At 36.5% G+C, this 25,651-nt stretch overlaps 1 protein-coding gene across 1 annotated transcript in view; it reads left to right on the top strand.

The window, feature by feature from the left end:
* SACS (sacsin molecular chaperone) overlaps nucleotides 1-24,174 on the top strand; it is a 32,700-nt gene extending 8,526 nt beyond the window's left edge. Inside the window, exons 5-8 of the mRNA XM_066313071.1 lie at nucleotides 1,052-1,198; nucleotides 2,462-3,944; nucleotides 7,096-7,187; nucleotides 11,036-24,174. Coding sequence (XP_066169168.1) covers nucleotides 1,052-1,198; nucleotides 2,462-3,944; nucleotides 7,096-7,187; nucleotides 11,036-22,596 — 13,283 coding nt within the window. The 3' untranslated portion in view covers nucleotides 22,597-24,174. The remainder of the gene's footprint in view (nucleotides 1-1,051; nucleotides 1,199-2,461; nucleotides 3,945-7,095; nucleotides 7,188-11,035) is intronic.
* Nucleotides 24,175-25,651: the final 1,477 nt, after the last annotated feature.

The following is a 25,651-nucleotide window of genomic DNA, read 5'->3' as shown; positions in this document are numbered from 1 at the left end:
TCCCCTCTCAGCTCCTTAGCAGCCCACTTGCTGTTTGGGCCACATGGGAAGCAGAAAAGGCCTTGGCTCTGTATAAGCCCTGCTCAATGATAACTAAAACAACCCTGTGTTATTGTCACTGTTTCCAGCACAAACCCAAAACACAGCCCCAGCTACCATGAAGCCCAAGCCAGCACACCAGTTTTTAATGTAAGGATGACCTTTGCATTATTTCAGGATTCTCCAGGCAGTTCAGTTTTCTTCCCCATCCCTTTTTCTCTTGACCTTACACCCAACTTTGCTCCATCTTGTCTGTATACTGCAAATCCAGTTTCTTGAAACTTCAAGGTTTTTACATAATTTGCTATGGCTTTGTGAGATAAAGGTCAATTATGTAATTATTATTATTATTATTATTATTATTATTATTATTGTTTTTAAAGTTAGTTTGCACAGTCATCCCAAAAGGAATTCGGTTGTGATTTGAAGTTTCAATGATGGATGATCCACTACTTCTTTCTTCCATCTTTTTTCAGTTGTTAACCAGCCTTAATATATCTTCTAATGTGAATTTGTCTGTCTTACTTTCTAGACACAGGTTATTGTTTTATCTTGCCTTATATTCCCTTCCAGTGGAGGTATCTTTAGACTGTGACTAGTACATTTTTCAAACATCTTTTTGATAGTCTGAACAGATAGAGTTTGAGCCTTGTGCCACATGACACTTCTTTCTGAAGTTTTGTTGGTTTCTGGTTTGTTTTGTTCATTTTTTCAGATTCATTCTTTTAAAATGTGGATGCAAGAATTAAATAACACATCACAATATAAACCTAAGTACCATTTACAGAGATAAATTAATCTTCTTGCTTTTGCTTTTGCATTTTGCTTTTTGTTTTCATTACCAGGCATAATTTGATGTCAGCTTAGAGTCATAGTTTCCCCATTAAATTTGCACATGCATATACTTCAAAGAAATGCTTTCTCAGGTCTGTGAGTTCATTTCCTAGAAATTTTAAACATTGAGTAGTGTTCTTCTTCTGTCATCTTTTTAATTCTTGCCTGTATATTATAGGGCCAGCATTTTATGCTTACAATGATGCAATTTTCACCCCTGAGGACTGGCATGGTATACAGGAAATAGCAAGAAGCAGAAAGAAAGATGATCCTCTGAAGGTTGGAAGATTTGGAATTGGCTTTAATTCAGTTTATCATATAACAGGTAATCTTAGTAGTTATTTTAAAAAGAAAATGTTGAAGTTTAAAATAGTTAAATTGCTTTAGCTAGTCACAAACATTTAATATTTTCTCTACAGTGTGTTTTAAAGTTAGTTCATGGCTAGATTTTCTTATGAAGCATTCTTGTTTTTCTCTAATCCTATAAAGTGTCTATTTGGTTTTGAAAGATTTTGAAGAAGATTGTTCTATTAGCATCATTATGTACTTAGTCCCGTATATTGAAATGAACATTCCTTTACACTGGTATTTCAATTATACACTGCTGCTCATTTTATAGAGGCTCAAAATATAGGGTAGCTATCCAAGTAGAAGTGGGAAAGTTCTACTCACTAGACTGAAAGTCTTCTGCAGGTTCTTTTTATAATAAGTAGTGATTTTATTTATTGCTAGAAAAGGTGTTATGTAATAGAGATATATGCACATTTACACTTGAAAGATGTAGTACATACTGTTTTGCAAGCTCTTGAAATCTATTATTCTCCCAGAATGTTTTGTTGTGCTACAGAAAAAGCATAAATGATGCTTATAGTGTCCACAGTTATAATAGTGCAGGTTAAGAGGCAAATTTTTGCTGAAATAAAAAAAAAAATTAGCTTGTGAATTTGTAAGACACATGATATTTTTAACAGTATTTTACCTAGCTGAACATGAATAAAATGAATGCATTCAGTGGTTTGATAATTCTGTGAATTTGTTCTTTTAAATGTACAGAATTACTGTTTGTCTGCCTTGAGGATCTGCAAAGTATGAATCTAGTAGAACACACATGTAGTACATTAATTAGTTGGATTTTTTCTTGAAAGTACTGGAAACATAAAAGTATGTAGTTGAAAGAAATTGTACTTCCTGTTGCTCACTGTCTGCTAGAATTCAAGTGGTTGAATGAGTATTTAAATATTCAGTTGCAGAATAGGTGTGTGCTTGTTTCTTCCCTGTTAGTAAGCACTGAATTATGTTATCAGAATCATAGAATCATGTAGGTTGGAAAAGACCTTTTAAGAACATTGAGACCAACCATAAGTGGTACCAAATACACTATGAAGCCATGCCCCTAAGGGTCACATCTGCATGTCTTTTAAATACCCTCAAGAATGGTAACTCAGCCATTTCTCTGGAGATTGTACTCAGTTCATCACAATTTTGGAATATTTTATTCTTGCCTTTTAAAAATTTTTTCCTTGAGACTGTATTTTAAAAAATATGTTGCTTTAGGGTTATTAATAATTTTTGGTTTTTATGTATACAGATGTCCCTAGCATCTTCAGTGGTGACCAGATTGGAATGCTTGATCCCCATCAAACCCTCTTTGGACCTCATGAATCGGGCCAGTGTTGGAATCTAAAAGAAGATAGCAAGGAAATAAATGAACTTACGGACCAATTTGCACCTTTCATTGGTGTATTTGGCAGCACGAAGGAAACCTTTAAGAATGGAAACTTTCCTGGTACCTTTTTTCGTTTCCCACTTCGTCTGCAGCCTTCCCAGCTAAGCAGCAATGTTTATGACAAACAGAAGGTGTTGGAGCTGTTTGAATCCTTCAGAGCAGATGCGGACACAGTACTGCTTTTCCTGAAGAGTGTTCAGGATGTTTCATTGCACGTTCGAGAAGCTGATGGAACAGAGAGGCTGGTTTTTAGGGTAACTGCCAGTGAAAACAAGGCCTTGAAACATGAAAGACCCAATTCTATCAAAATCCTGGGAACTGCAATAAATCAGTATTGTAAGGGAGTTCCAAGCAATAGCATAACATGTGTGACATACCATGTAAATATAGTTGTGGAAGATGAGAGTGTTAAGGACGCACAGAAAACATCTTGGTTAGTGTGTAATTGTGTGGGTGGGCGAGGGATGTGTACAGAACTGGATTGCTTAGCTGATGACTTGAAATTCGTTCCTACTATTGGAATAGCCATGTCTTTAGCAACTAACGAGGAGGAAAATGGAGCTGTAGCGGACTTTTCAGGGAGAGCATTTTGTTTTCTGCCTTTGCCTCCAGGTGAAGAAAGCAAAACTGGACTTCCAGTTCATGTTAGTGGTTTCTTTGGTCTCACAGACAATAGGAGGAGTATCAAATGGCGAGAGTTGGATCAGTGGAGAGATCCAGCAGCTTTGTGGAATGACCTTCTTGTGGTAAATATTGTGCCTAAGGCATATACCACGCTTATTTTGGAAGCTATCAAACGAATGGAGACTGAGAAGAATTCAGATTTTCCATTGTCACCTGAAAGAATTTATAGGTTATGGCCTGATGAGAACAAAATCAGGGTACCCTGGAAACCAATTGTAGTACCTCTCTTTAAAGACCTGCTCCAGCATACAGTTATTTACTCAGTGAGTAATCAGTGGATAAAGGTGGAACAGGTGCACTTTTCTGAAATGGATGAGAGTTTGGAGTACACACAGTCTGTTCTCAACTACCTCCAGAATTCAGGGAAGCAGATTGCCAAGGTACCAGCAAATATTGCTAGTGCAGTGCATCTTACTATTTCTGCTGCTAAAGCTGTGAAAAAAGTGACTCCTGCTCTAGTGCGACAAGTGCTAAGGAAATCTGGACACAGTGGGCCTGCTGAAGAGAAACTTCATCTTTTAGAATTTGTGCTTTCTGATGGAGTCTACAGTGAACTGATTGGATTGGAGCTTTTGCCTTTACAGAATGGGAATTTTATTCCTTTTTCCTCATCTGTGTCAGAACAGGATGTAGTTTACATAACCTCAGAAGAATATCCCAGGTATGCTTAATATTTGTAGTACTGTGGGGAGTTTTTTTTTTTTTTTTGTTAGTTTTTTTTTTTTTTTCCCTGAATTTATATTTTGAAACAGAGCTTTAGACTGTTCTCTGCTTGTCAACAAACAAGGTATGCAACAGCCTGGATTGTGATGAAATAAGGCATAGATAGAACTTAATTTTCTGTATATTTGTAAATGTCTGTGTGCATATGTCTTACTTGAAAAGTTTGACACCCATTTGCCATTAACCCTTTCTAAAAGAATTGTGTGATCTACACTTTAGGAGAATACCTCAGGATACATTTCCAGTTCATTTTCTTCTTGGAATTGGAACACTTAATTTCAGTGAGGTAGTACTAAAAACTGATTTCAGGAAATCAGCAGATACTACGATGAGCTGTCTTTTACATCTGCTCTCCCTTTGTTTTTTCCAGTCCCTCTCCAATTAGTTTTTTTCCTTGCTTATTTCCCAACTGTATCAGTGCTCTAATTTGGTTCTCATTTCATCAGCCAAAAGAGCTTGCACTGACACTGGGGAGGATATAGCAAAGAGCAGGCTAGCTGGAATAAATGAGCTTGGGGTCCCTGAGGAGAAAGCATGACTACTGCTTTTTATGTCTGTACTGGATTACGTATGTATTAAATACTTGTTAAATCTGGACCATCCTGCACAAATGTCTAAAGGCATAAGGCTTGAAGTAACTCAGACACACCAGATGTTTTACTGGTTGCCCCTTACAAAGTGCTACCTCTATGCATGATTACAATGAGCCCTCCTCCTTTGCCTCAGAGTTCCACTAATTTCCAGACCCTCAGCTTGAGAGAATGTGACACTTGGCATGTGTTTTATTACTTTTACTGCTCTGTGGACTGTTTAAAAGGGAAGTAGAGGTGTGTTGGAGCATGCCCATATGGATATTATTAAGGTAAAAAGTGCTTCAAGTGAGGTCCTCATGTAAATTGTTTTGAATACACATATAGACAGGCAATCTTAAAGAAAAGCAGTTGAATGCAAGTAACTTTTCTTCCCATGTTTCTTGAAAACAATGTGCATATCTTCAAGCCTGCTGCTGTTCTTTTTCTGCTATATTCTGAACAGAATCACAGAATGGGTCAGGTTGGAAGGGACCACAGTGGAGCGTCTGGTCCAACCTCCCTGCACAAGCAGGGCGATCCCAGAGCACATGGACAGGGTTGTGTCCAGATGGGTGGTTCTTGAGGGAGATGGTTCTAGCTGGGGAGGTGTCGTTGTAGGACACAAAAGAAAGATGAGAGACTCCAAATATTTCAGAAGGCAAAGAGCATAGAAAAAACTTTATTGTCTAAATCTTACTACCTTTTATAAGGTGTTCTGATACAGACTTACCATGGTTGGTGAATAGGAATGACACTTCTCTAATCTCATTGGTTAAACTAGAGAAACAGCAAAACGTCACCTGGAGAAAGATTGTTTTAAGAAAGGATAGTTATTTGCTAAGATTGTTTTGAGAAGAAGCTTTCTTGAGAAGTTTTTCCTTGGGAAAAAGTTAGCAGCTGCTAGCAGGCTAAAATCTCTCAGACCAAAAAATATCAAGCCCACAGGGAGGCTCCACGGCCTCTCTGAGCAATCAGTACTCATTTCAGTACGAGGCCATTGCACAGTAAAGAAGGTCTTCCTTATGTTCTGCTGGAACTTCCTGCACATCAGTTTCTGCCCATTGCCTCTTGTCCTATTGTCTGAATCCTTGGCACCACAAAAAAAGAGCCTGGCTCCACTCTCTTGACACCCTTCCTTCAGATGCATGCAGTCATGGATGAGGTTCCCTTTCAGCTGTCTCCTCTTGAGGCTGATGTGGCCCAGCTCCCTCCGCCTTTATAATAAGAGAGATGCTCTAATGCCTTAATCATCTTCATAGCCCTCTGCTGGACCCGCTCCAGAAGCTCCATAAATTTAAACCCATAATCATAAACCTATAATCTTTTCTTGCTCTGAACAATTCAGGTTATTTATCAGGGGATTAAAGCTACTAAAAGCCCACGATTCTAGTGTCTTTTTCTAAAAAAAAAAAATAGGTTTTTTGCATCTATTGTGAGATGGTTTATCTTTTGTAGTTCTTTCACTTTGTTAATCCTTCCAGATGTGAAGCCTTTCTGCATTCTATTAATGCAGAAAACATACCCATGATGAGACTAATGAGTTAAAGCCTCACTTCAGACTAGTCATAAGAAACTTTTTTTAAAACTTAAGGATAACAGTATTTCTAATTCCGTTCATGTTCCATTGGTAATGGACCTGGTTTGATTAGGCTTGTAAAACTGATACAAAAGCTTATTATAACAAGCATAAATCTCCTTGCCAGCTGCAGTGAAACAGAAATTTGAAATAGCGATGCTTTCTTTGCCTCTATTCTTGCCTGCATCGAATGTTTTAAGTATGAGAAATTATGTATGTTAGATCTTTTAAAACCCTTTCAATTTAGGAGATCAGCTCACATTCAAATTTGGACCCTGCTAGCAAGATAAAATAAGCTCTTAGAAATTTTCTTTCTCCTAACTGTGGAAGAACAAGATTCTGTGTTGGTTTATGTCTAATGAACATACTCATGATCAGAATTAAACTGGATATTTATTTTTGATTTCACAAAGACCAAAGCCCTTGGTTAAAACCAGTTTAAAGTGCCTAAGTAAGAGAAGGGAGGATGAGACTGAGTCTTGGCACAGTGATTTCAAGTATTGACTGCAGATCTTCTGAAATCTGTAGATCTTTTAAAATCCACAGATCTGTGTGACATTCTAGAATTATGTGTTGTATTTTATGTAAACTTTTCAAATGGAATTCTAAGAGACATAGAATGGTAGGTGCTATTTTAACTTTATTTTTTGTTAGAGTACAAATAGGTGAAAATAGTTTTTTAATCCCAGTTTTTCTATCAAATAAAACTTTCTTAGACCTGCTTTGAAAAGAAGAGTAATTGGAAAAATTACTTCCTTATTCTGCTTCTAAATGTATAACTTATTTGTCAGAAAATGCCTACTCAAAGCCCTACTTTGCATATGCAAATGATTGCTTTGCATGCTACTGTTCTACCATGATGATTACCATGCTGGTAATGTCTATACAGTAACTTAAATAAATGAGGCTTTGCTAAAGTGTGGGGGCCTTTTTTTTGCTAGATCACTCTTTCCTGGCCTGGAGGGAAGGTTACTCTCTGATGACCTGAAGCCTGAGGTTCTTGCTGCTTTGAAAGAAGCTGCCCAAAGCCGAGGTAATTTTGTATTCTCTTACAGAACTTCTAATGGTTCAAACAGATTAGCTCTAACGTCAAGTTTAAATTAATGTCTCCTGAAGCTGAGTTCCTATAAATAAGACAATCATTTGGAAATGACACAAATGAAAATTATAAATGAACAAAAAGGCAAATGAAGAAGGATGAAAATTTGTGATAAAATAATAGATACTCATTTAGTAAAATGTATTCGAGGATGAAGAATTTTATTCAAATAGTATTCATCTACCTAAGACAGTCTTAATTCTGTTTTATATTTATAGTATTTGCATATGCAGTAGCTGTGTCATGACTTTGGTATTGTGGATCATCTTTTAACTCACAATTGCAGGTGATCACTTCAGTACATTTGTTTTAAACCAGATTAAATAAATTGAAGTATCTAGCCTCAAGCATGTAGATCAAATAATTTCATCATGTGTTTCCTGATTCTTAATTTCATGGTTTATGGTTGTGTCAGTGTGGCCCTACTGAAATACTCCCAATCATGATCAAAAGACATGGTGAATGAGTTTTATCTGTAGATAAGTTATTTCTATATTTGACTGTCTTCACACTTAATTTTTTCTGCTATATTTTCTTCTCAGAGTTTGTCTGCACTTACCTTTCCACCCTTTTGTTTACCATTTGACTGATGATTTTGAAGCGTAAATCTCAGAAATATTTTCATTTAAACACAATTCACAAACCAAGTCTCTTTTTAGCTCACCATATACTAATACTATTTAAAATTAAGCTGTTCTTCAATGTCTAGAAAATGTGCTTTTCAGGAAAAGATTCTTTTTTTATTATTATTTGATTCAGAATTCTTTCTTAGATTGAAGGTGCTAGAACTAGGTGTAGAATACTATTACTCACAGTCTTGATTTGCTTGTCTTTATCTCTTTTATCATGATCTTCAGTCATTTAGTCTCTATTTCTTCTGTGTTTTAATCTTTTTTCCACTTCAGTCCTTTAAATCTTTCCTCTTTATTATTCTTTTTCTTGAGTTATAAAGCTCCTCCTTTCCATGTTTTGATCATTCCTTCATTATCAAAAACAAAAGAAAAATAAGGTAACCCTGAGGCAAGATGATAAATTTTTAAACTATGGCAAAGCATCTATGAAAAAATTAAAATAATTGAGTAATTTTTTGCATAGAGTAAAACATATAAATATTTAATATAAAATGTATTGAATATATGAAATCTAGGACTTTCATTGAATATGAAGGACATCAAGTTTGAAATGATTGTCAAGAAAACCTTTATTTTAATAAAGCAGAATTTTCAAACTCCCATCAGCATATTAAATGATGGAAGTTGAGTCTGCTAATTCAGTAGAATATGCTTGATTTCTTTTTTTTTCTCTAGTGTTAATTTCCCTCAGTGCTGTTTTTAAACAGAATGTAAAGTAATGACTACTTCAAATTGTGTATCCAAACAGGAAATACTTGTAATCTAGGATAGAACCATAAGGAGCTACTGTTTAATCGCACTTTTTAAGGGATGGATATATATATATATATATATATATATAGGTATCAAGACATCCACAGTGAGATTAGATGGATGAAGATTTTATGTAAGACAGCAGTGTTGGTATTGAAAAATGCCTGTTCTGTGTGATGAAACTTTGAACTGATTTTCAAGATGTACTTTCCTAGACAATTTCCTCCAAGTAAATGTCACAAAGCAATCTAAAAGCAGGCTTAAATTAAAAAAAACAGAGCAAAACAACCAAAACAAAATAGATGCTTGAATACATCTTAAATAGAAAGCGCAGAGGTGACAGAAACGGAAAAACACTGTATGTTATTAAACCAGTCCCTTGCTCAGTTATAGGACATTCCTTCCCTTGAAGGCTAGGTCTCAGAACTGCAATGAAGTATTTCTAGTCTTTTTAGTTACTGGGGAGATTTTAGGTCACATTTAAGTCTTGCTTTTGTCTCTCTTTTCTTCTGGCAGATTCTTTGGATGATATTTTTCTAGGGACTTGTTATTGATAGTATACCTCTCAGTCATTAGAACATATTTTTGTAAATAAATATGGCAACTATTCTTCTACAAGTTCTTGAAATTATTAAATACTATTAGATAATCTTTTACAAGATTCAGGTGTTCTACTTTTTATTCTACCTCCTCCTAAATTGTTCTTCATTCAACGATTATGCATAATTGTACAACTGCACTGCCATAAAAGTTGTATGTTACTATAAATAATAAGTATTAGAGGGATTTTTGACAGGTTTAGAACTCTTAATCCATCAAGAATTTTATTTATATAGCTGTAGAAATTACATCAGAGAGATTTCTGATACAGTTGCAGAAATAGAGTGCAATCGTTTTTACTGTGTTGTGCAAAGATAAACAGATTTATTTTTTTTCTTTTACTCTCTTAAAATGTGAACTGTATTTGTCTACTTAGTGACTGTTTCTATGCTTAGTGTATTAATATGTAGCTCACAGGATGTTTTCTAAAAATGGATTTAATTATATTCTAGCCCAACAGCTTCTCTGGGGATTTTCAGGTATGGTTATTAAGATGTACTGGTTTGGATTGAAGCTTGATATTTGTGTGAATTTGGTGATTTTCTCATTGCCCCAGCTTTCTTGCAAAAAAACCTTGCCAAACAGTGCTGCCAAGACACAGCAACCTAACATAATTATGAAAAGATTTCTAAATACAGCTGAGGGGAAGATGCATGTTGATGAGGAAAACCTTGTAATTATGTTACATGGAAATTATCAATATTTTCATTGATTTATATATATTTAGTAATTTTACATGCAGGAAGAGATTCAATATTTTAAGATTAGCTGTATAGTTTTAAAAACAGTATTTTAAAGTTCTATTCTCAAATAAAGAAAAAGGGATTTAAATTTAGCTTTTAAGTAGAATCTTACCCTCCTTGGGCCCCTTCTGCAAGTTTTCCTCACTTTTACAAGGCTGATGTGTTCACCTGTTTTCTGTTCAATAGAGCTATCACAATCTGTAGCTTTGTAGGCATGAAGTGAAAGAAAAAAGATTTTTTCTGAAGGATGTCTATAACTGCTCTTAATCTTTGTTTGGACTGTTGCCTTCAAGAAATGTCTAGATGTGTGATGAAAGATTTGAAATTCAAATAGATGTCTTGCTTTCACTTCTGTAATTATTTCTGATGTTTTGGGAGGTAGTGGGTTTTATTTCTTCTGTGCTATTTTACCCCCAGAAGTTCTGTAGTTTTTATGTATAAACTTTCCTAATGATAATTAAGATATGAGTGTAAAGACATATTTATTGCTTTTAGTGAGAAGTTCAATAATAAGATTAAAAACATATAGACTTAATTTCAGCACTCCCTGCCTGAGTCTAGTTTGTCAGTTTTACTTGTAAGATCAGCTGCACCTGAACCACTTTGCTATATCTAATAATCTTTCAAATCTATTTGAACATTTGCAATTACAGACAAATAAAAGATTAAATTTTTAGTTATCACTAGGCAAATAAGTAGAGTAAAGAATCAACTAAACAAAAAAAATGTTTGTAGTTTAATTCTAAATCTCTAGTTGCTGTGTGTGCCCGAGAATGTTTGTGTTAAACTAACAAATGTAATAACATATTGATAATTTTCAATTTGTTCATATTTTCATACTAATATGGAATGTATTTGCTTTTAATTAACTCCTGAAAGCAAAGAAAGCTGGTGTCTGCAGTCCTGTTAAACAAACTTTTTTTTTCCCCACAAAAAGACAGGGCACGGATTAGACTTTTTTCCTTGTTTTCCTTTTTCTTTGCTCCCTGAAGCCATTTGCTAAGTAACTCTGCTCTGTGATTTTCACAGCTTTTCCCTTTTGTTGTGATTTCAGGGAGGCCATGCACTCAGCTGCAGCTCTTGAACTCAGAAAGGTTTGCCCGGCTCATTAAAGAAGTTATGAACAGCGTGTGGCCTGGGAGAGACGTGGTTGTACAGTGGTATCCAGGCTTGGAAGAAAAAAACCACCCATCAGTTTCCTGGCTGAAGATGGTCTGGAAGAATCTATACATACATTTTTCTGATGACTTGAGTGTGTTTGATGAAATGCCTCTTATCCCCAAGACGCTGCTGGAGGAAAATCAGACATCAGTGGAACTGGTTAGATTTCGGAATCCATCACCCATCATTCTGGAAGATGAATCTGAGACTCAGCTCCCAGAATATTTAGCTGATATTATTCAGAAAATTGGTGGAGTTGTACTTAAGAAACTGGATATTTCTATCCAACATCCGCTTATAAAAAAATACGTGCATCCACCATTGCCAAGTGCTGTTTTACAAATAATGGAAAAAATGTCCTTACAGAAACTATGCAATCAGGTTGCGTCATTCCCGCCGACACATAAAGATGCTCTTAGGGCATTCTTAGCTAGTTTAACAGATGCAAATGAAAAGGAGAAGAGAATTATTCAGGAATTGCTAATATTTAAAAAAATTGAAAAATCATCTGATGAAAGTATCCCTGTTTTTACTGGGCTAAAAGGTAGTAAGGTATTACACCATACTGCCAAAATTCCTCCTGGTCTAAGGTTTTCTGTTCCAATAATTGACAGCAGTGATGAAGCAACTATTCGCTTAGCTAATTTGCTGAAAATAGAACAGCTAAAGAGCACAGACTGCTTGAAGTTTGTTATAGATGACATAAGAAGTGATTTCTATTCATATGATGAAACAGCACAGATAATGCAATGGGTTCTTGAAAATCTGACTTTTCTGAAAAATGAGAATACAGATGTGATAGATTGGCTGACACCACTAAAGTTTATTCAGATCTCACCAGAACAGATAATGTCAGCAAACGAACTGTTTGATCCTGAGGTAGAACTTCTGCAACATTTGTTTTATGCTGAGGAGGAAAATTGCTTCCCCCCTGTTATTTTTACATCCTCAGATATTCTTCATTCTCTGAGACAAATAGGCTTAAAAAATGAAGCCAATCTTGAGGAAAATGATATCTTAAGAGTGGCAAAAAAAATTGAAAGTTTGCATGCTGACTCTAACAGCAATCATGATTTGCTGTTAAGAAAAGCTAGAACTCTCTTGACGATTTTGAACAAAAACCATATGCTGCTTCAATCACCTGAAACAAAAGCTGCAATGAAAAAGATAAAATGGATTCCTGCAAGCAAGGAAAGGCCTCCAAATTATCCAGGGTCCTTAGTGTGGAAGGGAGATCATTGTAACCTGTGTTCACCACCAGAAATGTGTGATATATCACATGCAATTTTAGTTGGTTCCTCAGTTCCTCTTGTGGAAAATGTACTGTTGGATATAGAAAAAGCACTTGGCATCCCCACCAAGCCCAGCATAAAAGCAGTCTTGAAACATTTCAAGGTGGTAGTTGATTGGCATAGTTCTAAAACCTTCAGTGATGAGGACTACTATCAATTTCAGCATATCTTGCTTGAGATTTATGGATTTATGCATGATCATCTAGAAGAAGGCAAAGAAGCTTTTAAAGCCCTGAAATTTCCCTGGGTTTGGACAGGTAAAACATTTTGTTCCCTCACACAAGCAGTTATAAAATCAGTTCCTGATCTTGATCTCCAACCTTATCTACATTATGTTCCAAAAACTATGGCAAAGTTTCACCAGTTGTTTAAATGTTGTGGTTCAATTGAGGAGTTGACACCAGACCATGTTTCTATGGTCATCCAGAAAATATATCTGAAGAGTGAGCACTCTCTCTCGGAACAAGAGAGTAAGCAAAGCCTCCACATTATGTTGAGCATCATAAGGTGGCTGTACAGCAATCAGATCCCGGCGAGTCTCCACACACCCATGCCGCTGTACAGTGGCAAACTTCCTTATAAACTTGCAATGAAGCCAATTCATGAGTGCTGTTACTGTGACATCAAAGTTGATGACTTAAACGATTTGCTTGAGGATTCTGTTGAACCCATAATTTTGGTTCATGAAGACATACCAATGAAAACTGCTGAGTGGTTAAACGTCCCATGCCTTAGCACAAGACTGATTAATCCAGAAAATATGGGGTTTGAGCAATCTGGGCAAAGAGAGCCTCTGACTGTGAGAATTAAAAACATATTGGAAGAATACCCTTCCATTTCAGATATCTTTAAGGAGCTTCTTCAAAATGCTGATGATGCTAATGCAACAGAATGTAATTTCCTGATTGACATGAGAAGAAATATGGATATAAGAGAGAACCTTCTGGATCCAGGAATGGCAGCATGTCATGGTCCAGCTTTGTGGTCATTCAACAATTCTGAGTTTTCCGACGCTGATTTCCTAAATATAACTCGATTAGGAGAGTCTCTAAAAAGGAGTGAAGTTGACAAAGTAGGAAAATTTGGACTGGGATTCAATTCTGTTTATCATATCACTGATGTTCCTATTATTTTGAGCCGGGAGTTCATGATTATGTTTGATCCAAATGTCAACCATATAAGTAAGCATATCAGAGATAAATCTAACCCTGGCATCAAAATCAACTGGAGTAAGCAACAGAAGAGATTGCGAAAATTTCCAAATCAGTTTAAGCCGTTTATAGGAGTTTTTGGTTGCCAGCTACCACTGACAGTAGAATCTCCCTACAGCTACAAAGGAACACTTTTCAGGCTGTCCTTTAGGACTCAGCAGGAAGCTAAAGTGAGTGAAGTGAGCAGTACATCTTACAATACAGCAGACATTTACACTCTTGTGGATGAATTTAGCATTTGCGGTCATAGACTGATAATATTTGCTCAGAGTGTAAATTCAATGGTTTTGAAATACTTGAAAATTGAAGCAGATGATCCTGGCGTGGCACAAGATGTTGTCACTATCAGAAAAAATCTGTGTTCTTCCAAAGCCTTGACTGCACCAAATGTAAGTGTTTTAAAGGAAGCAGCTAAACTCATGAAGGTGTGCAGCAGCAATACTAAAAAGCTTCCCACTGAAACACCAAAGTCATCGTGCATCCTGCAGATAGTAGTAGAAGAATTTCACCATGTGTTTAGGCGGATTGCTGATTTACAGTCTCCACTTTTCAGAGGTACTGAAGATGATCCAGCTGCTTTCTTTGAAATGGCTAAATCAGGACAGGCGAAAAGATCAGGTGATGAATTGCCACAGAAAACAGTAGATTCAACAACGTGGCTTATATGTTCTTGCATGGACATTGGAGATGCTTTGAAATTTTCTTTGCATGAAAGTGGACGAAGACTAGGCCTAGTTCCCTGTGGTGGTGTAGGAGTGTTGCTGTCTGAAACCCAGGATCAAAAATGGATTGTGAAACCTAATTGCAACAACATAGGTGAAGTATTCTGCTATTTACCTCTGCGAATCAAAACAGGCTTACCTCTCCACATAAATGGCTGCTTCGCAGTTACTTCAAATCGGAAAGAGATCTGGAAAACAGACACAAAAGGAAGATGGAATACAGTATTCATGAGGCACGTTATTGTAAAAGCCTACATAGAAGCCCTTTGTGTTTTACGTGATATGGCAATCAATGGTGAGCTAGTTGACTACAGTTACTGTGCAGTGTGGCCAGATCCTGATTCAGTTCACGATGATTTTTCTGTTATTTGTCAAGGGTTTTATGAGGACATAGCTCATATGAAAAGCAAAGAAGGGATCAAAGTGTTTTCTGATGGTTCGTCTTGGGTTTCCATGAAGAATGTAAGGTTTTTGGATGACTCCATACTGAAACGGCCAGATGTCGGGCCGTCAGCCTTCAAGATCTTTATGAAGTACCTTAAAAAAACAGGTTCCAAAAATCTGTGTGCTGTAGATCTTCCATCCTGGGTAAAGACAGGATTTGAAGAAGCGGGATGCAAATACATACTGTTGGAGAACACTTTCTCTGAGAAGCAGTTCTTTTCTGAGGTATTTTTCCCTAATATTCAGGAGATTGATGCAGAGCTACGTGATCCTTTGATGCGATATGTTCTCAATGAAAAAGTTGAGGAGTTCTCAGGAATTCTTCGTGCTACTCCATGTATTCCGTGTTCATTGGATGGACATTCATTAGTTACACCATCAAGACTGATCCATCCTGAAGGAAGAGTCGCAAAGTTGTATGATGCTGAAGATGGAAGATTTCCCTATGGTACCACTCAGGATTATCTTAACCCTGTTACTTTGGTTAAACTTGTGCAGCTGGGAATGGCTAAAGATGATATTTTATGGGAAGATCTGATAGAACGTGCAGAGTCAGTAGCTGAAATTAACAAGACTGATCATGCTGCAGCTTGTCTCAGGAGCAGCATTATATTGAGTCTTATTGATGAAAAATTAAAATCTAGAGATCCTAGAGCTAAAGAATTTGCTGCAAAATGTCAAAACATTCCTTTCCTTCCTTTCCTTAGCAAACCAGCAGGCTTCTCACTGCACTGGAAAGGCAGTGATTTTCAGCCTGAAGCAATGTTTTCAGCAAATGATCTTTTCACTGCTGATCACCAAGATATAGTTTGCCTCACACAACCAATTCTTAATGAAAATTCCCACTCTTTTAAAGGTTGTGGTACTTTGTCATTAGCTGTCAAAGAATTCTTGGGTTTACTTAAGAAACCAGGTGTTAATTTAGTCATAAATCAGTTAGAAGAAGTTGCAAAGTCATTTGATGGAATCACATTGTATCAAGAAAATATCACTAATGCTTGTTACAAATATCTGCATGAAGCGATGTTGGAGAGTGAAACAACAAAAGCCATGATAATTGAACAGCTAACAAACTGTAGTTTTATTTTGGTTGAGAATGTGTATGCTGATCCATCAAAAGTGTCTTTTCATTTGAATTTTGAAGCAGCACCCTATCTCTATCAGTTGCCTAACAAATACAAAAATAGTTTCCGTGAGCTGTTTGAAAGTGTGGGTGTAAGACAGGCTTTCACAGTTGAAGACTTTGCTGTAGTTCTGGAATTAATAAATCAGGAGAGAGGGACCAAACAACTAACAGAAGACAATTTTCAGCTATGCAGAAGAATAATTAGTGAAGGAATATGGGGCCTCATTAGAGAGAAGCAGCAGGAATTTTGTGAGAAAAAGTATGGTGAGATTTTGTTGCCAGACACTCGTCTTGCACTTCTGCCTGCAAAATCTTTGTGTTACAATGACTGTCCATGGATTAAAGTTAAAGACACAACTGTTAAATATTGTCATGGTGATATTCCAAGAGAAGTTGCAGTGAAGCTTGGAGCAATACCAAAACGCCATAAAGCTTTAGAAAGATATGCATCAAATATCTGTTTTACTACCCTTGGAACAGAATTTGGCCAGAAAGAAAAATTGACTAGTAGAATTAAAAGCATTCTGAATGCTTACCCTTCAGAAAAAGAAATGCTGAAAGAGCTCCTTCAGAATGCAGATGATGCAAAAGCTACAGAGATCTGTTTTGTTTTTGATCCTAGACAGCATCCAGCTGATAGAATATTTGATGAGAAATGGGCACCACTTCAAGGACCAGCGCTGTGTGTTTACAACAATCAGCCTTTTACAGAAGATGATATTCGGGGAATCCAGAACCTTGGAAAAGGTACAAAAGTAGGAAATCCCTGTAAAACTGGACAATATGGTATAGGCTTCAATTCTGTTTATCACATTACTGATTGCCCTTCTTTCCTGTCTGGCAATGATATACTTTGCATTTTTGATCCTCATGCAAGATATGCACCCGGTTCAACATCAACAAGTCCTGGCCGCATGTTTAGAGATTTAGATGCAGATTTCAGAACACAGTTCTCAGATGTACTGGATCTCTACTTAGGAAATAACTTTAAGCTGGACAATTGTACAATGTTTAGGTTTCCTCTTCGAAATGGAGAAATGGCAAAAGTATCAGAAATTTCGTCAGTTCCGTGCTCAGATAGAATGGTCCAAAATCTTTTGGATAAGCTGCGTACAGATGGAGCAGAACTTCTAATGTTTTTGAACCATATGGAAAAAATTTCTATTTGTGAGATAGAAAAAACAACAGGAGCACTGAATGTCCTGTATTCTGTACAAGGCAAAATCACTGATGGAGACAGACTGAAAAGAAAGCAATTCCATGCATCTGTGATCGACAGCGTAACTAAAAAGAAGCAGCTAAGTGAAATACCTGTACAGCAGATTACTTACACAATGGATACTGAAGACTCTGAAGGAAATCTCACCACTTGGTTGATTTGTAACAGGTCAGGCTTTTCTGCTATGGAGAAGGTATCCAAAAGTGTGGTTTCGGCCCACAAGAATGAGGACATTACTCTTTTCCCTCGTGGTGGAGTAGCAGCTTGCATTACTCATAATTACAAAAAACCCCACAGAGCATTCTGTTTCTTACCCTTGTCATTAGAAACTGGATTACCTTTCCATGTGAATGGACACTTTGCTCTGGACTCTGCAAGAAGAAATCTGTGGCGTGATGATAATGGTGTTGGAGTAAGAAGTGACTGGAATAATAGTCTAATGACAGCACTGATAGCACCAGCCTATGTTGAACTGCTGCTTCAGCTGAAGAAGAGGTATTTTCCAGGCACTGACCCTGCAGTATCAGTGCTGCAAAACACACCTATTCATGCTGTGAAAGACACTTTAAAGAAGTTTTTATCCTTTTTCCCAGTTAACAGACTTGATATTCAACCAGACTGGTATTGCTTAGTGAAAGCAGTTTACAGTTGCATTTATGAAGATCTGAAGCGTCTGTTACCTGTTATGAGAGCTCCAAATGTTGATGGTTCTGATTTGCATTCTGCTGTTATCATCACATGGGTTAACATGTCTACTGTGAACAAAGGCAGACCATTCTTTGACAATTTGCTACAAGATGAATTGCAGCATCTCAAAAATACAGAATACAACATTACGACACGGAAGACAGTGGCTGAAAATGTTTACAGACTAAAGCATTTACTCTTAGAAATTGGATTTAATTTGGTATATAACTGTGATGAGACAGCAAATCTCTACCACTGTTTGGTTGATGCAGATATTCCTGTTACCTATGTGACACCTGCTGATGTCCGGTTGTTTTTGATGACATTTTCTTTTCCAGACTCTAATTGCCACATTGGAAAGTTACCCTGTCGTCTCCAGCAGACAAATTTGAAACTGTTTCATAGCCTCAAACTCCTGGTTGACTACTGTTTCAAAGATGCAGAAGAAAATGAAATCCAAATTGAGGGTTTGCCACTTCTCATTACTCTTGACAATGTTTTGCAAGTTTTTGATTCAAAGCGACCAAAGTTCTTGACAACATACCATGAACTGATTCCTTCTCGCAAGGATCTTTTTATGAACACATTGTATTTGAGATACAGCAATATTCTGCTCAGCAGTGAAGTAGCTAAAGTCTTTGATATCAAAAGTTTTTCTGAATTGTTATCCTCTGTGCTGCCTAGAGAATATAAAACTAGAAATTGTATGAAATGGAAGGAAAACTTTGCAAGTGAATCTTGGCTTAAAAGTGCTTGGCATTTTATCAGTGAGTCTCTAAATATTAAGGAAGAGCAAGAAGATACACAGGCAAAATTTGATGGTGTTATTGAAACTTTGAAGGACTGGACTTTGCTCCCAGGTGTAAAGTTTACTGTCTCAGCCAACCATCTGGTTGTGCCAGAGTGTGATGTTTTGCTGCCACTCAGCATCATGCATATAGCTGTTTTTCCAAATGCTCAGAGTGATAAAGTCTTCCATGCTTTAATGAAAACAGGCTGTATTCAGCTGGCATTGAACAAAATCTGCTCCAAAGACAGTGCTTTAGTGCCTTTGTTGTCGGGACGTACAGCAAACATAGATAACCCTTCCAGCATTCTGAAAGCCATACAATATATGGTACAGACATCAACTTTTAAGACTGAAAAGTTAGCAGAAAGTGACTTTGAGGCTCTCCTAATGTACTTCAATTGCAACTTATGTCATTTGACATCTCAGGATGACATTAAAATTTTAAAGTCTCTTCCATGTTACAAATCAATCAGTGGCCGATACATCAGCATTGCAAAATATGGGACGTGTTATGTCCTCACAAAAAGCATCCCATCAGTGGAAGTAGACAGATGGACACAGTCGACTTCATCGGCTTTTCTTGAGGAGAAGGTTCATTTGAAAGATTTGTATACTATGCTTGGCTGTGTCTCTGTGGATGATCTTGAAGTGTACTTGAAACATCTTTTGCCAAAAATTGAAAGTCTGTCTTATGATGCAAAATTAGAACATTTGATCTACTTAAAGAATAGGCTAACTAGCATTGAAGAAACCTTAGAAATGAAAGAACAGCTGTTTGAAAAGCTTGAAAGCATTTTGATCATTCATGATGCAAGCAATAGGTTAAAACCTGCAAAGTACTTTTATGACAGAACTGTAAAAGTCTTTGAAGTTATGCTGCCTGAAAAATTCTTTATACCTCAAGATTTTTTTAAGAAGGTAGAGCAACTTACAAAACCAAAAACTCAAGCTGCATTCCTTTCATCATGGGTAACTTTTCTGCGGCATATCGGATTGAAATTCATCATTTCACAGCAGCAGTTACTGCAGTTTGCAAAGGAAATCAGCATGCGAGCAAATACTGAAAACTGGTCTAAAGAAACACTACAGAATACTGTCGATGTTCTCCTCCATCATATATTTCAAGAAAGAACTGACCTTTTTTCAGGAAATTTTCTGAAAGAATTGTCTTTAATTCCTTTTCTGTGCCCTGAACGAGCTCCAGCAGAATTTGTGAGATTTCATCCTCAGTATCAAGAAGTTAATGGAACTCTACCTCTTATACGATTCAATGGGGCACAGGTGAACCCTAAATTCAAGCAGACTGATGTGTTGCAGTTGCTGTGGACGTCATGTCCTATTCTTCCTGAGAAAGCAACACCTTTAAGCATCAAAGAGCAAGGGGGGAGTAGTCTTGGTGCACAAGAACAGCTTGAGCAAGTTTTAACCATGCTGAATGTTAATTTGGACCCTCCTCTGGACAAAGTTATCAATAACTGCAGGAACATATGCAATATAACAACTTTGGATGAGGACATGGTGAAAACTAGGGCCAAGGTCCTAAGAAGCATTTATGAATTTCTTAGTACAGAGAAGAGGGAATTCCGCTTTCAGCTTCGAGGAGTTTCTTTTGTAATGGTGGAAGAAGGTTGGAAGCTCCTTAAGCCTGAGGAGGTGGTCATAAATCTTGAGTATGAATCTGATTTTAAACCTTATCTTTACAAACTTCCTTTGGAACTTGGTACTTTCCATCAGTTATTTAAACATTTGGGTACTGAAGATGTCATTTCAACAAAGCAGTATGTTGAAGTTCTAGGTCGCATATATAAGAGCTCGGAAGGAAAGCAGTTGGATCCTAACGAAATGCGCACAGTTAAAAGAGTAGTTTCGGGCCTGTTCAAAAGTCTTCAGAATGATTCTGTAAAGGTTAGGAATGACCTTGAGAATATGAGAGATTTTGCCCTTTACCTTCCCAGTCAAGATGGTAGGTTGGTAAAGTCTAGTATCTTAGTTTTTGATGATGCACCCCACTACAAAAGCAGAATCCAAGGTAACATTGGTGTGCAGATGCTAGTTGATCTTAGCCAGTGTTACTTAGGCAAAGACCATGGCTTTCACACTAAATTGATAATGTTATTTCCTCAGAAACTGAGGCCTCGCTTACTTAGCAGTATACTTGAAGAACAGTTAGATGAGGAGTCTCCCAAAATCTGTCAGTTTGGAGCATTATGTTCTTTGCAGGGAAGGTTACAGTTACTGTTGTCTTCAGAGCAATTCATCACAGGACTTATCAGGATTATGAAGCATGAAAATGACAATGCTTTTCTGGCTAACGAAGAAAAAGCAATAAGACTTTGCAAAGCTTTGCGAGAAGGTTTGAAAGTTTCTTGTTTTGAGAAATTGCAAACAACATTAAGAGTTAAAGGGTTTGCTCCTATTCCCCACAGCAAAAGTGAAACATTTGCTTTCTTGAAGAGATATGGAAATGCAGTAATATTGCTTTACATACAGCACTCTGACAGCAAGGACATAAATTTCCTCTTAGCATTAGCCATGACCCTAAAGTCTGCAACTGATAACCTGATTTCTGATACCTCATATTTAATTGCCATGCTGGGTTGTAACGATATTTATCGGATCAGTGAGAAGCTTGACAGCTTAGGAGTGAAGTATGACTCTTCTGAGCCATCAAAACTTGAACTACCAACACCTGGCACTCCTATACCAGCTGAAATTCACTATACACTTCTAATGGATCCAATGAATGTATTTTATCCTGGTGAATATGTTGGTTACCTTGTTGATTCTGAAGGTGGTGATATATATGGATCATATCAGCCTACTTACACCTATGCAATCATTGTGCAAGAAGTAGAAAGAGAAGATGATGAAAGCCCCAGTTTTCTAGGGAAGATTTACCAGATTGATATTGGATATAGTGAATATAAAATAGTGAGCTCCCTTGACTTGTACAAATTTTCCAGACCAGAGGAAAGCTCTCAAGGCAGGGATAGCACACCTTCTACCCCAACTAGTCCTACAGAATTTCCAGCACATGGACCAAGGGCAATTCCACCTATCTTCACTGGTAGAGAGAGCCACAAAACAACGTCCTCAAAACACCACTCTCCAAAAAAGATAAAGTCAAACTTGTTGCCAGAAATACTAAGAGAAGTGACATCTGTGATTGAACAGGCTTGGAAGCTTCCAGAATCCGAAAGAAAAAAGATTATTAGAAGGCTGTATCTTAAATGGCATCCAGATAAAAATGCAGAGAATCTTGATATAGCTAATGAGGTTTTCAAACATTTACAGAATGAGATTAACAGGATGGAAAAACAGGCCTTCATGGATCAAAATATGGACAGAGCCTCAAGGAGACCCTTTTCATCTTCCGCTTCTCGATTTCAGTCAGATAAATTTTCATTTCAGAGATTTTACACTTCATGGAATCAGGAAGCAACAAGCCACAAATCTGAAAGGCAACAGTATAAAGAAAAGTGTCCCTCCTCCACAGGGCCATCTTATTCCCAACGCTTTTTCGTCCCACCTACATTCAGGTCTGTTGGCAATCCTGTGGAGGCACGTCGATGGCTTAGGCAGGCCCGAGCCAACTTTTCAGCTGCACGGAATGACCTTCATAAAAATGCCAATGAATGGGTGTGCTTTAAATGCTACCTTTCTACTAAACTGGCCTTGATTGCAGCTGACTACGCTGTGAAGGGCAAGTCAGACAAAGACGTAAAACCAGCAGCCCTTGCACAAAAAATAGAGGAGTACAGTCAGCAACTTGAAGGACTTTCAAATGATGTTCAGACATTGGAGGCTTATGGAGTAGATAGCTTAAAAACTAGGTATCCTGACTTACTTCCTTTTCCACAGATTCCCAATGATAGGTTTACTTCAGAAGTTGCTATGAGAGTGATGGAATGTACTGCTTGTATCATAATAAAACTTGAAAACTTCATACAACAAAAAGTATAAATGATTTGAAGAGGTTAGGGGACTGTTTTGTCAAGAGTTTGGGTGTTTCACACAGTGAGATACAAATGTAATTGTGCAGACTATGGAATGTCCAAGAGGTTAAATGGTGCCAAGCGGTTTAGAAGTGTGGTACACAAAGGTGGATGGTACCAAGGTACTTAGAACTGAAATTTACTTAAATTGGATTTTTTTCTTAACTGAGCGTGCTGTTAAGGAAACTGTAAACCTGAATATTTTTTAGAATTTGCAAGGAAATTGAGCTGCAAAAATTAGATGTATGCACAACATTGTGATTGATTGGCATATTATTGAACTGCACTTTATATAACCAAAGCTTAGCTTTCTGTTAGATGAAGCCTGTAATTACGAATTGTTATTAGATTTATTTCATTTAATGTAATGTTTCTGAAAGGGTAATGTCAGTTTTCAATGTACTAATCTTAAGACTGGACATACAATGAAATGGGAGCTGGGATGGAAGTTGAAATAACTTTGGAGGTGTTGCTCCAAAGCATATCTGTATTCTTTTGTGTTCCGTGGACATTCATGTCACTCGTAGTAATACTCTTATCAGCTGGATCTGATTGTAAATTTGCTGCAGCCTCACACTGTAAACATGTAAAGAATAGTTTAGTACCTCTAAACTGGTACAGTTATTTTAATGCTGAATAATGATACTTGATTTAACATGCCACATCATGTCATGCATTGATTGCATTTACTTTATTATAAAATAGTGAAGTATTTAATTTACTTTTTTTTAGAGCCTGTCATCTTTTGTTTAATGAAAAAAGCATGTGGATGATATAAAATCTGTGAACATTATTATATGGTGTTTTATGATTTTTTTTTTGGGGACACCAAAACTCAGTTTTCAGATGCCTAAATGCTTGAGTTCCCCCTTTTTCCCCCTGTGTGTGTGCCTTTGTGTGTGTACATATATATATATATTTTCCACAAACATTGATAATAGTACAATTTAGTAACTCATTTTTGGTGTACACAGAGCACTGTTTTCTGTTACATGTTTAAAGGTGCTGCAATGTAATGCTGGTTTTATTTTGTTATTCACTACAGCCCTCAAGAAATCTGATTATTAGTTCACACTCTTTCTTTTATAGTTTGTAATACTTTTGGTAATGTCATGCAGTATGTTCAACATTAGCTTTTTGTAAAAAAATTTAAAAAATAAAAAATGGAAGGATAATGCTAAAAGGAAGGATTTTTCTTTGCTGGATCAGCCACATGAAACATAAATGTCAAACATTTTCCAGTGGCATGCTGTTACACTTGTCTACTTGACAGCACAGTGAAACTGCAGTTTAACTTACAGAATACAAGTGAAAATAAACAGCAAGCTTGCAGGACTTATACATCTGCAATAGTGTTGTAATACAAAAATAACAAAATCACAATGAAGTCTGCCTCAGTTTTACGTAAATTATTTATATAAAGGCCTTGTTCTTGAAGAAATGTGACATTTGGAAAATGATACTGCTTCTGATTGTGGAGTCCTATTATTATTATTTCTGCTATTAAATTAAGCGCCATAAATTTAATAAAGAAAAGTGCAAACATGTATTTCAGTCCGATGTGGTTTGGTTTTATAATGTAAGCTAACTATCTATTATTTGAAGCTTTTATATAGGTAAATAAACAATTTTTTGATTAATTCTAAATAATTGTACAAATATTAAAATACTATTGAAAAGGAATTTTTTTTTCTTTTGCAATGACAAATGTTTGCAGTTTTCTCAAAGAAATTGTAAATTTTTCTGATTTTTTTTGCAATAAATAGCATGTAAGTAAAACACAAATCCTGCTGTGCCATGAAATAAATCAGTTTAGTTAATTCCCTATGTTTTAAAAAAAAATTCCTTTGTGGTTCTTGCTTCGTCAGATGGTTCTTGCATGAAGTCAGATGAGTAGTATTCAGGGTAAGCAAAATACTTGAAAAGGAAGGCGTTCTCATGCTTTTCATTTTAAATGGAGTGAAACGTAAGGTCTCTTGGCAACATGCAAAAGTGTAAGAGGAGCACCATGAATGCTTTCCTGTTTTTACATGAACAGTTGAGGAGGAAAATCTTCTAAGTGTGTAACCATGTTTTATAAGCAACTTAGGTTGCCTTACCAGTATTATTATTATGAACTGTTAAAATGGCTGTGCAGAACCACTAAATTATTCTAATTTTAATTTTGCTTTTTTTGTATATACTGTTGAGCACTGATACTAAGAAAACGGTCCCAGTTCTTAGGAAGCTAATGGTCTGAAGCAATTTTAAACACTTAATCAAGCTGAGAAGGAAAACTTGACCGACACAGAAAAACTAATTAATTCTGTTATTCCTGAACTGAAACTAACAAAATTTATATATGGCAGCAGAGAGACAGGCAAGAGTGGTCTCTCACTTGGAAGTCTCTCAGTTTCTTATTTGCTTAACTCACTGTAACAGCTAGCCTCAATAAAGAGGCTTTGTGAGACCAGGAAACCATATTCGACAGAATGTGATTTTGTAAGTGCCATTTAATTCCCTATTAAAAATAAAAACAAAGAAAACATTTAATTGATTCTTCCTTTTGGCTCAGCTGGGAGACTTGGCAATATGTCTAAGTCAGATATGGAAGCTTAGAACAGATAGGATGTGAGATGATTCTGTGGTAAGGGTCTGTAGAAGTAAATGATGGCATGTAGGTTCCACAAAAATATATTTTACAAGTAATTCTGCACATTAAACGAGTTCTCATTGGAGAAAATGTCATTCCAATCAAGTCCTACCTTCCACAGGTACCAGCAGTTTATCTAGGAAAAGCAGCTTCCTCTTCTAGGAAAAGCTTTCCTCTCAAACAATGGCATACACCTATTCTGAAAAGCACAAGACACTTGCCTCAGCAATTAGTGACAAGAAAAATACTTTTTTTTTTTAAGGAAATAGTTTCTTGTTTAGCTGACTACCAGAAGAAAAAAATAAATTGTTTATTGTGAAAAAAATGTCGTTTTGCAATATTTGTACTCAATTCGAATTATCACTAAAGTTACTGTAATGATTTGTGAAAT

The sequence above is a fragment of the Sylvia atricapilla genome, chromosome 2 (genome assembly GCF_009819655.1).
Source record: "Sylvia atricapilla isolate bSylAtr1 chromosome 2, bSylAtr1.pri, whole genome shotgun sequence".
NCBI classification, from domain to species: Eukaryota; Metazoa; Chordata; class Aves; order Passeriformes; family Sylviidae; genus Sylvia; species Sylvia atricapilla.
Note: the sequence above shows the minus strand (reverse complement) of the source record. Positions and strands in the feature narration are given on the sequence as shown.